A 12,483-nucleotide genomic window follows, 5' to 3' on the forward strand; every position below is an offset into this window, starting at 1 on the left:
TCTGTTTTCTGTGAACTTGACTATTCCAAAGCAATGTCAGATCTGTCTGTCTCATTTGTATTCAATATCGCTTCTGTAAAGATCAGCTATGTCGGCCCCACGCAAAACAGAAAGGACCGAAGTCCGAAAAACACAATGGCCTCCAAGTCACAGATTTACTTGGTGCTACAGCTGTGTACGTGCTCCTAAGCTTATGGTCTATGTAGATTCTTACGGTCTTTAGACTGAGCTCTGCTGAACCCATGGCAGTCCTGAGGAGAGACCATGGGTACCTGGTACCTCCCAAGACCAACAGATCTGAAGGAGCAAGAAAACATAGATGATGAAAATCCTAAAAACCCCTTTGAACAGAGACAAAGCAGACAGGCTCAAGGACTCATTTTGTTCTGAGAAGGCAGGCACTCTAATCTGTCTTTCTATAAACCATGTCACAGGTGACTTTCTAGACACGGAGATGTGTGAAGTGGCAGGTTTGGGAGAGTAATAATCGCCATAGACTAACAGAATATTTCAGATCACCTTCAGAGCAAAGAAAATACACACTCTCCCAAAACCTCATGATTAAAATAAATATCACCCCATCATCTTGAGTACATCATACACTAAGTTGCCAGGCCTTTCACACTAACCATCTACCCAGTGAGTGATGACTCATAGAAAGCTTCACGCCCATTGGTTCTTTTCTCAGAGTCTGTCCAATAGCAGGGCCATAGGGGACTGCACTGGCTTGCAGTCTCTGATAGTTCACACTGGAGTTTATTTAGTGAGTCTCTCACTCCCTGGCGGCTACTTTCTCCATCTCACCAAGATGGCTCTGCAGGTCCCTGAGGCCCCAGGGACAGCAGCTCTGACAGTGGCACTGCTGGTGCTGCTCAACCCCATGGCCCAAGGCAGGATCACTCCAGGTAAGACCACAGCCCCTGCTCTGGGAGGACCTGGCTCAGGGAACAATTCCTAGAGGCTGCTCTCAATAGGGGATCAAACTGAGAAACTATGGGGCCTCCTGGCACAGCCCCTTGTCCTCCCTTTCCAACTAGAGAATCAGGCTCACGTCCTTGTTGCCATCCAGCCAACCTATTCTTTCTCTCAGGGACACAGGCACAGTGCATAGGGCAGAGGTGTCAAGAGGGTGGTGACCCTGCTTCTTACGGATGGTGGACCAAGAGATATGGAATAACTTTGGGGGACATTGTTTCCAGACAGACAGGTCGGCAAAGCCAGTCTTCTGGGATTCCTCACATCTGCTTCATTTTCTTCAGAAGGACTCAGGACTCAGGGACACTGCCTTGTGCTTCGCAGGGCAGTGGAGGAGCCTGGGCCCTTGGAGAGCAAAGGCACGATTGAAAGCCAGTGGGGCAGAAAGGTGTGTTTCTGCCTTGAGAGATCCTTATTGAAGTTGATTATTTAACTTCCCCAGATCTTGGTTAAAGAATCAACGTGAATTAGGATAAATGAGATAAATAGGATAGGATAAATGGGACAAATGAGATGAGGACGTGGAAGTCTGTGAAAAGAATTCCTTATAGGTAATCAGACAGCCCAGGTAGGGTTGGCTAAGGGGAAAAGAGCTCCTCCTTGAGCTTACACCAGTACTACAGCTGCTAGTACTTAGCATTCTCCTCTCAGGTCCACTTGCTGAGAGGGGAGGCAGCACTTTCCCTTGTTAGTCACAGAAGGCACTGAGCTCAGAGCAGTAGGGAAGCTCAGTGGGAATTGTGCCTTCATCATCCTGGGAATGAGAGGGAAGCAGTTGGGAAAGGGGCCTGGAGGTGTGTGTGTAAGACCTGAAGCAAGGCCTGCAGGAGGAGGGGAGGCAGCACCAGCAGCCCACAGGGAGAGATCTGCGGCATAATGGGCAGTGGGAGTGGTCAAGGAATTCCCAGTGGTGAAATGGGATGAGGATGTGTAGATGAGAAGGGCTTGAGACTTGGTTCTGAGAGCATCTGCCCAGCACAAATGTTCAGTAAAAACTGTTAAAGCCACAGAGCAATGTAGGCAGAGTGGACAGCGCAGACTACAATTCTCATACTCTTCTAGGTCCACACAGACCTAGAACCTCCAACAGGGCAGAAGAGAAAAGACACAGAAGAGAGCAGGCTTTGACGAAGAGCAGTGAGGGAAGGAAATGCTGATCAAACCCACATTAGAAGGGGCCGGGGATTTAGCTCAGTGGTTTCGCCGCCTGCTGCGCAAGCGCAAGGACCCGAGTTCAATCCCTGGTACCAAAAAAAAAACAAAAACGCATTAGTGAGCAAGAGGTGATGCAGCAGATGGGCTTCAAGAAACCACACTGGTGGAGTGATAGGTTTCCGGCTCCAGCAGCCTTTTAATATGTGCTTTCCACGGCTGGGTCCCTGTATCACCACACCCACTGCCCAGGGCTCAGGGCCACATCCCCAAGGCCCTGTCACATCAGCTGGGCTCTCGCAGAAGCTCACTGTGCAATTGGGTCTTTGTGAACTTACTCTTCTGTCACGTTTATCCCCCGAGGGAAAGGCCAGGATGAGCTGGATGCAGTGCCAGGTGAGCATCCTCTGTAAGGCCACATTGCAGCCCACAGCACGTTGACTCTAAATGTGTTGGAAGCTGTGTGATGGACTGGGTCTGGCCTTTAAACGTCTGATATAGTCTTCAGTGAAGTAATGAGGATTGCTGTGTCTAAAAAGCACTTAGTAAACTTGTTTGGAGCTCTCTCTTATGACCTGGGCAGATCACTTGTTGTTTCACCCATTTACTAATAAGAAAATTTTACTAAAAAAAAAAAAAGAAAGAAAATTTTACTGAGAGCAGTTAGATGTTGGGGGGGGGCGGTAGGTATTTGCCTTCAGCTGTTAACCTGCAGAGGATGAAAGAGACATGCAAAAGAATCACACCACCTTCATTCCCTGGAGGTGACCAAGAACACAGCAGGCCCAAAGGGGCTCAGAGAAGCAGAGACCCCCGAAGCAGCTTCTGTGTAGATCTGTACCTGTACCTGCCAGCACCCTGGCGGCTCCTAGATGGAGGTGGGAGAGGCTTCCTCCCTTCTGTGTGAAGAAATGCCGTCATCAATGGCTCTAGATGCAGAGCAAGGAACATCCCCATAAGTCTCTAATTATGATTTTTCATCGATTAAGGAAAAGTCTGCACTTTTTGAAATAAAGTATTTCTTTGAAAAATGAAAAGATACGCTATTTTTCAGGCCCGAATGCCTTTTATACTAAGAAACTTTAAGAAAATTTCAGGGAATTTGGTTTTGCACTTCCAGCATGCCAAGCAAGGGTAACCTGGGGTGTACCCAACATAGTGACACAGAAGAGGGCGCACCTAGCCATGGAGAGAAGGAAGTGAGAGAAGGATTCCTCCCTCAGTGGCAGAGGCAGGCAGGGACCCGATGAGAGGCCCAGTCCCTGCGACCCCCTCCGCCCGGACACACCTGAGAGTCCCCGCTCCTCCGGCGGATCTCAGCTGACCGCCCCTCCCAAAGACCCCTGAGCCAGCCCTCAGCAGTGAGCCAGAATCGCTGCATTCTCTCTGTCACGGATGGGGGGCATTTTTGAGTGGGAAGACTGGAGTGAACCAGTCATCGGCGGCAGTCGGTAGCGAATGGAGGTCCAGGAAAGGACCACAAAGGCCACGGTCCCTCCGCGTGGCACTGGGCCCTGCCACAAGGCAGGCAGGTCTGAGACGTCCCGCTGGGTCCTGGAGGCAGCGCTGAGCCCAAAGCTGAGGCGTGGGCGAGGGGGACGAAGCGGGGCGCCGCGGCCCTCAGGCTCAGCCAGGCAGGGGCAGGGGCAGGACGGCCAGGGCGATCGTGAGGTGGCGGCAGGCTCAGCGGCCCCCTCTCCCCGCAGAGAATTACGTGTTCCAGGCGCGGCAGGACTGCTACGCGCGCAACTGGACGCAGCGCTTCGTGGAGAGATACATCTACAACCGCGAGGAGTTCGCGCGCTTCGACAGCGAGGTGGGCGAGTACCGCGCCGTGACCGAGCTGGGGCGGCGGACGCCGAGTACTGGAACAGCCAGAAGGAGCTCCTGGAGCAGAAGCGCGCCGCGGTGGACACCGTGTGCAGACACAACTACGAGGGGGACGAAGGCTTCACCATGAAGCGCCGAGGTGAGGCCGCGGCGGGCAGCGGGGGCCCGGGGAGAATCCTCGGACCCGCGGCCCCGGGACGGAGGGGGGCGCCTGGGGACAGAGGGCCGCGGGGGACGGAAGGGCGGGAGGGAGCGGGCGCCGAGGAGGCGGAGCCGGAAGGGGAGGGACCTCGCGGGCGGACGAGAGCGGGACCCGCGGAGGGGAGGCGGGAGGAGGCTGAGCAGCGGGGCTCAGGGCCGAGGGACGGTGCCACCCGTGACGGCGAGGAGAAGTGCACGGGTGGAGCGGGGCAGGGGACAGGGAGGGCCTGGGCCGGGCGGGTCAGGCTCAGGAAGGCGCCGGCGCAGGGCTGAGACCGGTCGGGTGCGGGCCGAGCCTGCAGCGCGGGTTTGGGGACTGGCAGGGGTTTTGTTTGGGACCCCACTGGCTGTTTGAGTGTAGGAAGTTGCCGAAGTAATTAGGTGAAAAACTGTCCGAAAGCGCCGGGCATGGTAGCTCAGGCCTGTAATCCCAGCACTCGGGAGGCTGAGGCAGGAGGATCCCCACCAATTTGAGTTCAGGGCCAGCCTGAGCTACAAAGGGAGACCCTGCCTCAGCCCTTACCCCCCAAAATGTGCAAAAGCAAGAAACAGGACTGGCAGCAATTGCAGGGCCCTACCATGGGGTGTAGGAATATAAATCTACATGGTATCATTTTCTTTTCTGTTTTCATTTTTTAGAAGTTGTTTTTATTGGTGCTTGTTTCTGGCACATGAATGCATTCATTATGGGAAGTTGGTATGTAGACTCACTGCATCTTAACCCTTTTTATTTCTTCTTCCCTTCCCCCCTCCCCTCTTCCTCTACCCCCATCTGCAAAAGGTCTTCCTCCCTATCATCTGTTTTTATTTTGCTTTTTAAAGTGTTTATACTTTATGTTTTTCACATAAGAGAAACCATGTGACACTTAACCTTCTGGCTCTCATTTGTTTCACCTAACATTATGACTCAAGATCCACCCATTTTCCTACCAGTGACAAAATTTATTCTTTATGGCCCAGTAATACTCCAATGTGTATACATTTTCTTTTTTTTTTTTTCTTTTTTTGGTACTGGGGATTGAACTTGGGACCTTGCGCTTGCGAGACAGGCGGTGGCACCACCGAGCTAAATCCGACCCGTGAATACATTTTCTCTATCCATTCATTTGCTAATAGGCATAGAGACCCATTTCCAAGATTTAGATATTGCGAGTTGTGCTGTGCAGGTATCACTGTAATATGGGGTCTTTCATTCCTTTGGGGAAGATAGCCAGAAGGTGTATGGCTGGGTCAAATAGAATTTCTCTTTTTAGATTTTTGAGGAACTCTGCATACTGATTTACATAGTGGGTGTACAGTTTATGTTCCCTCCAGTGATGGAGAAGGGATCCTTTTCCCCACCGCCTCTCCAGCACTGGTTGGTTTTGAGCCCTTGATGATAGCCATTCTCTCTGGAGTGGGAGGGAAAGCCAGTGTTGTTTTGATTTGCGACTCTCTAATGGCCAGAGATCCTGAACATCTTTTCATGTACACTGGCCACTCCTGCTTCTTCTGAGAAGTCTCTGTTCATTTCTGTTTCCTGTCTTGGGGCAGGGGTCTTTTTTATTTTTTATTTTTTGGTACCGGGGATTGAACTTGGGACCTTGCACTTGTGAGGCAGGCAGTAGAACCACTAAGCTAAATCCCCGGCCCTGGGAGGGGGCCTTTTATCTACTGAGGCTAATTTTTTAATTTCTTTATATATTCTGGATCTAAGCCATCTAAGGAGCAGCTGGCAAATGTTTTTCCAATTCTTTAGGTCTCTTCACTTAGTGGATGTTTCCTTTGTTGCCACTTGGTGGTATTTCTTGTGCAACTGGGATTCTGTTCAGAAAGTTCTAGGCCATGCTTATGTCTTCAAGAGCTGAACCTATTTTGTCTTCCAGTAGTCAGTGCTTCTGTTTTAATGTCTGGGTCTTTGCTCCATTTTGATTTGATCTTAGTACAAGGTGAAAGATGCAGATCTAAATTCATCCTTCTGCATATGGATGCCCAGCTTTCCCAGGGTCTTTTGTTAAAGTGGCTATCTTGTCTACAGCTTATGCCTTGGGCCCCTTTGTAGATCAGAGGCTGAATGTGCCTGGGTTGTTCTGCATCCTCTCTTCTGTTCCACTGATCCACATTCTGTTTTGGGGCCAGTATCCATAGTATTTTTATGGCTGTAGATTTGTAATACAATTTGAAATCCAGGATTGAAATGCCTCCTGCTTTGCTCTGGTTGCCCAGGATTGCTTTGCCTATTCTGGGACTCTCCTGATTCCATGTAAATTTTTTTTTTTGGTACCAGGGATCGAACTTGGCTCCTTGCGCTTGTGAGGCAGGCAGCAGAACCACTGAGCTAAATCCCCAGCCCCGATTCCATGTAAATTTTAGGGCTTTTTTCCAGTTCTGTGAAGAACACCATTGCTATTTTTATTGAGATCGCATTAAATCTAGATATCATTTTTGGTAATATGACCATTTTGACAATATTGTTTCTGCCTACCCAGGAATAGGGGATGTCTACGTTTTCTAAGATCCCCTTTCATCTCCTTTCTCCAAGTGCTATAATTTTAATTTAGAGACCTTTCACTTCTTTAGTTAGGTTAATTTGTATGGATTTAATTTTTTAAAGCTACCATGAATGAGATTATTTACCTAATTTCTTTCTTAATGAGTTCATTGTTGGTATACAGGAAAGCTATTGATTTTTGTGTGTTTATTTTGTGTCCTGCTACTTTGCTGAGTTTATTAGTTCTAGGAAACTTTTGGTGCAGTTTTTTGGGACTTCCATATAAAGGATTGTGTCATCTGTGAATAAGGAGACAGCATCTCCCAGCACCTTGAGAGAAGAATCACCCATGGAGTCAACAGAGGCAGCGCAGTGGATTTTCTCTTGGACAGGAGGGGCAGGCTGGAGGGAGCAGGGCTGGGTGGGATGAGGTCATAGAATGAGGAGCCAGAGAGCACAAAACACTGACTCCTAGGAATGGGGACATTTGAGTTCCTCCTATCTTGTGTGTATCCCTTTTATTTCTTTCTGTTGCCTGATTGTTCTGGCTAAAGTTTCAAGCATGGTATTGAAAGGAGTGGTGATAGCGGACGCCCTTGTCATGATTTTAGAGGAAAAGCTTTCAGTTTTTCTCTATCCGATGATGTTGGCGGTGGGTTTGCCCTAAATGGCCTCCACCGAGTTCTTCTATAACTATTTTCATTTTTATCATGACTGGATGTTGGATTTTTGTCAAAGGCTTTTTTTTGTATCTATTGATATGAACATTTAACTTTTATCCTTGCTTCTGTTTTGTGACTTACTGATTTATTTTTTGATTTTACATATGTTGAATCAACCTTGCATTCCTGGGGTGAAGCCAACTTGATGATGTGTGATCTTTTTAATAATTTGGTGCACTCTGTTTGAAAGTACCTATTTGAGGTTTTTTTGCAGCCGCATTCATTAAGGAGGTTGGCCTGTAGTTTTCCATTTTTGTTAAGTCCTCAGGTTTTACTGTCAGGGTAATGCTAGCTTCCAGGAATGAGTTTTACAGCAGTCCTTCCCTTTCAACTTCATTTAAGAGTTTGCAGAATATTGGCTTTAGATCTTTCCTGAAATTCTGGTAGATTTCTCTATTGAATCCATCAAGTCCTAGGCTTCTAAATGTTGGTAGTTTTTTTTGTTGTTGGTTTTTTTTTTTTTTTGGTACTGGGGATCGAACTCAGGACCTTGCGCTTGTGAGGCAGGCACCGGAACCACTGAGCTAAATCCCTGGCCCTGTTGGTAGAGTTTTTAATACTGTCTCTATTTCATTGCCTGTTATCAGTCCATTCAGAGATTTTATATCTTCTTGGCTCAATTTGGTAATTCAAATGTATGTAGGAATTTCTGGATCTCTTCTAAGTTCTCTAATGCATTGGAATATACATTTTTGAAGTAGTTTTTTTATAATCCACTGGATTTCCACAGGGTTGGTTGTGATTTCACCTCTTCCATTTCTAATTACATTGATATGGTTTTCTTCTTTCCTATTTTTTATAGTAACTTTGGCTAAAAATTTATCAATCTAAAAATAAATAAATGAGGGCCGGGGATTTAGCTCAGTGGTTTCACTGCCTTCTGTGAAAGTGCAAGGACCAGAGTTCGATCCCCGGTACCCCACCCCACCCCCAAAAAAGCGCACAAAAATAAATAAATAAAATTTTCAATCTATGGTTTTTTGTTGTTTTTTGTTTTGTTTTGTTTTTTTGGTACCGGGGATCGAACTCGGGTCCTTGCGCTTGCGCAGCAGGTGGCAAAACCACTGAACTAAATCCCCGGCCCCAATTTTCAATCTACGGTTTAATTAGCTCTTCCATTGTTCTCATGTAACAAGGTAAGCATTACAAGTAGTTGAGTTTTTTTAAAAACAGGAAGTGACAAAGTCAGAGTTGTGTTTTCAGAGTGTCAAATGGATTGGGAAGGGGAGGAACTGGAATCAGGGAGGTGGAATAAGAAAAACTTATTGTTTAGGGAATAATAATTAGGGCATGAATTATAAGGAAAGAGAATGGAAGCTATGGAATTTCTAATGTAGATATATAACAAAATTCTAGAAGTAACTGAGCAGATGTTCCATGGGCATTCAACAAGGCAGTTTTAGAACACACAGAAATCTTTTTCCATTAGTGAATGTGTTTTAATCTGTTTGAGAATTGAGACCGCTGAACCTGTGGATTTAATGTTAGTGCCACCTAGAGGTCAGATGTGTACTGCAGGCAAAGTTCCTTACAGAATGTTCCGAGCCAGAGTAGCCTCTGATGTGCATGAGACCAAGGAGTCCAAAAGGGAGAGCAATTCAACTTAATTTTCAAATTACAATTCAGACCAGAGTTGAACTGTTAGAGGAATTTTCAGTTTATAAAAGTGGTTAAATAAAAAGTGTCACTAAATGTAAATCATTTACATTTCTTCAAGTAGAAGACTGGAAGTGTGGATACATCTGGGCACAAAATCCAGTTGCTAAAGAAAACAATAGATCTAGCTGCAGTTCAGAAACATCCTTTTACCTGACCCTGTCCCACCTCAGGGTATTTGTGTTCACTGGGAAACAGAAATTTGGAGAAAAAAAAAAAACTGAGATATTAAGGACCTAAAAGCTCTGAAGGGGAAATTTTTACTGAATATGCTTTCTCTTGAGGCAGAAGGATCTTTTCTGGTCTTGGGAGGAAAGGAAAGTCCTGCTGGTAGAGGTCCAGAAGCACAAACCATCAGTAGAGCTCCTGAGTCACAAGCAGCATGGAAATTGATGTATGAGCAGCAGGCGAGAGTAACCTAGAAAGATCCAGCTGAGGAAGGCATGGTACATCAGGGAGATGGAGAGATTCAGACCACACCTGTATCTGTGTGTTCTCACAAGCAACCAAGAAAGATGTAGGGAGCAGGGGAAGGGGACGCTACTAGAACCTCTGCAGTGAGTCCTAGTCTCCTGCGAGCCACGGCAGCACAAAGTGAACTAACTTATTATACAGGAGAGGTAGAAAAATGAGACTTTGAGAAGAAGCTGAGCTTTGGGCCTGATCAGTGCTGCTCTGGGTGGCAAAGACGAAAGCCCCCAATTTACTGCACATGGGAGAAACAAATGTAACAGATAATGGGAGTGGCAGAATTCCTAGATCAGTGGGGAACTATGCAGATGAAGATTTGGTTCCTCCCAGGGTGTCTCCCTCAGGTGTGGTCTTGCCCTGGAGCATCACAGCATCACGGGATCATTGAGGTCTCAGTTGTGACTGGAGGCCAGGATGGAATCCTGTCTCGAAATGCCATAGCTGGGCTGTAGGCAGGAGAACTAGGCTAACCAAATGATTTTTCCCTAAAATTATGTAGCATTGCTCCCAACAGAAAGACATTGCAGAGGAGAAACTTTTTAATAGATTGGAATCCCTAAAAATCAAAACAGACTTGGGATATTAGGTTTCAGTGTACCCTGATTCCCTGAAAATATGACCTACCCCTCCAAAAAAAGTTCTGATCTCTTGTAAAATCATTCTAGAACTTGTTTCTAGGGTAGGACCTATTTTCTGGGAAGCCTAGTATTACTGTAAATATGAAGATCTTGAGTTTTGGGGTAGGAGGGACCATAGAATATGTAGGCTATCTGAAAAGTAAATCATTGTCAAACTTGTTTCATGTACTTTTAATTTTTATAATATAATGTGATTAGATTGGTGGTAGACCGAATGAATACCATGTTCTATGTATCTCAACTTTAAGACATGATTTAGGCAATTTTGCATCCTTTTGCTAAAGATAGAGCATTGGAAAAATAGATGTTTGACAACTGGAGAACCATTCTTTGTCAAAAGACTATTACTGGTAACCAGTGGCTTATAGTTAAATTTTCTTCTAAATATGCAATGGAGTATTGCTATTGTCTTGCTTCTCAGCCTATATTATGTAATTATGCAAGCTTCTTGGCCTTTATTATATAATCAGTGATCATGCATGTTCCATGGGAAGGTCTGTTTCCATCATCGTAGTGTGATCAGTGTCTGCTCACCTAATTATAACATGTATAGCTTTCATATCTAGAAAACACTTCCTCAGTGAACAGTATCTAAGAAATAATAATCTCCAATTCACGCTTTTTTTCCCCTTTCACTCCTAGTGCAGCCTAAAGTGCACGTGTCGCCCTCCAAGAAGGAGGCCCTGCAGCACCGTGACCTGCTCATCTGCCAAGTGACAGATTTCTACCCAGGCAGCATTGAGGTCCGGTGGTTCCTGAATGGACAGGAGCAAACAGCTGGGGTCGTGTCCACCAACCTGATGCGTAACGGGGACTGGACCTTCCAGATCCTAGTGATGCTGGAGATGACCCCCCAGCAGGGAGACGTCTACACCTGCCACGTGGAGCACCCCAGCCTGGACGGCCCTGTCACTGTGGAGTGGAGTGAGTTATCTCCCATCAGTGACCGTCCCAGAGCCCACTTCTGAAAAGCAGGGACCACACTGGCCCAAGGTCCACTCCTCTTGTCTACACACTGAGGTCACAGCTACACCCTGTGTTTCCTATGCAGGCCCTGAGGGTAGTTCTGAGCTTCAGGAATAGAGACTCTCCTGCCCCTGACCTAGAGGATGCTGAGGATGCAGGATCTCCCCATGATCAGCAAATCTGGGGAGTCTCCTGCACGGGCCTCACACCCAGGAACTGCTCTCTGTCAGGCTTTCAGACTGGATTCTGTTTTTCCCCAGAGGCTCAATCTGATTCTGCCCGGAACAAGAAGCTGACTGGAATCGGGGGCTTCCTGCTTGGGCTCATCTTCCTTGCAGTGGGCATCTTTATGCACATAAGGAGCAAGAAAGGTAGGAAAACCTGCCAGGTGACTGCAGCCGGTCTCTTCCCTGACTGGCCCATCGCCATGATAAGGGATGGGACAGAAAGGTCGTGCTGGAGTGTTCTAGAAGCCACTAAACTAAAATTGCCAGAGCAAAGATGAGGAGAGAAGAATCCCCAGGCTGGGATCTAAGTCCACCCAGATGCACAAGGTCTCCAGGACAATGGAAGGCGGGCGGGAACGTCTTCTCAGTGTCTAAGGTGGTATAATAGTGAAACCCACTCCCTTTCTCCTTTTGTTTCAGGCCAGCGAGGATCTCGATAAACAGGTGATGTTCCTGCTTTGCTTCTCTTGAGGTGCTGAGATGCAGATGCTTTCTCTGCACCATAATCCTGACTACAAGGACTAGGGCTCAGGGCTGAACTTACCTTTCAACCTCAGCCCTTGGATGAATGTGGAGGAAGAACATTTCTTTATCTCGCTGAGATCAATCGTATTTTTTAAATCAGGCTACGTTTTATCTTACTAGACCATCATTTTTCTGTCCTGAGACTTAGAGAAAGAGGGCTCAGCAACCTGAAATAACTTTTTCTTTACCCTCACAGGGCTCCTGACCCGAACACGATGACTATATGAGCCTTGGAACAAGGCTTTCTGTTTCTTTAGTCCCAGAGGCTGGTTCTAGACTCGGCTGACCCCCAGCTGCCCAAGGGGATGTGGCTGCCAAGTAATTGCTCTGAACCCAGAATTTCTGTAGTTCTGCTCTTTGATTCAGTGTGCTTCTCTCATCAACCACATTCCCTTCTCCTCTGCATCAGTAATAAAATCAAATGTCATTATTTTCTTTTAAACATATGCACTGAGTTATCTATGCCGTTGCTTTTGTTTGGAGGTTTTGGTGATCAATGAATTGGTAAAGAAATTCATTGTCATTTACATTTAGGAAAAAAAAAAGAAAATGGGGATATCCTAACTGCTGCATATTGTGGCCAGATGGGCCACCTTACGTAATATCTACTTCATTGCTCTTCCCTGTAATCATGTTTGCGCCCTTCATCC

The 12,483-nt window shown here is 46.7% G+C and overlaps 1 protein-coding gene and 1 long non-coding RNA gene across 2 annotated transcripts; one reads left to right on the plus strand and one right to left on the minus strand.

Annotated features, from left to right (window-relative positions):
- The first annotated feature begins 723 nt into the window (after nt 1-723).
- On the plus strand, nt 724-12,279 carry LOC101697345 (HLA class II histocompatibility antigen, DP beta 1 chain). The gene is given in 7 exon segments (XM_004846844.4): nt 724-905; nt 3,834-3,974; nt 3,977-4,096; nt 10,758-11,039; nt 11,342-11,452; nt 11,729-11,752; nt 12,030-12,279. Coding segments are annotated over 6 exon segments (771 nt in total). The 5' UTR covers nt 724-808; the 3' UTR covers nt 11,749-11,752; nt 12,030-12,279.
- LOC106009541 (uncharacterized) lies at nt 2,303-3,834 on the minus strand. The gene is made up of 2 exons (XR_015450994.1): nt 3,416-3,834; nt 2,303-2,751 (listed from the first exon to the last, which is right to left on the minus strand). It is a non-coding gene; the product is annotated as an uncharacterized LOC106009541 (long non-coding RNA).
- Nucleotides 12,280-12,483: the final 204 nt, after the last annotated feature.

This window comes from Heterocephalus glaber, unplaced genomic scaffold, assembly GCF_053883595.1.
Source record: "Heterocephalus glaber isolate CG9 unplaced genomic scaffold, H.glaber_assembly_v1.0 deba00001141, whole genome shotgun sequence".
NCBI lineage: Eukaryota > Metazoa > Chordata > Mammalia > Rodentia > Bathyergidae > Heterocephalus > Heterocephalus glaber.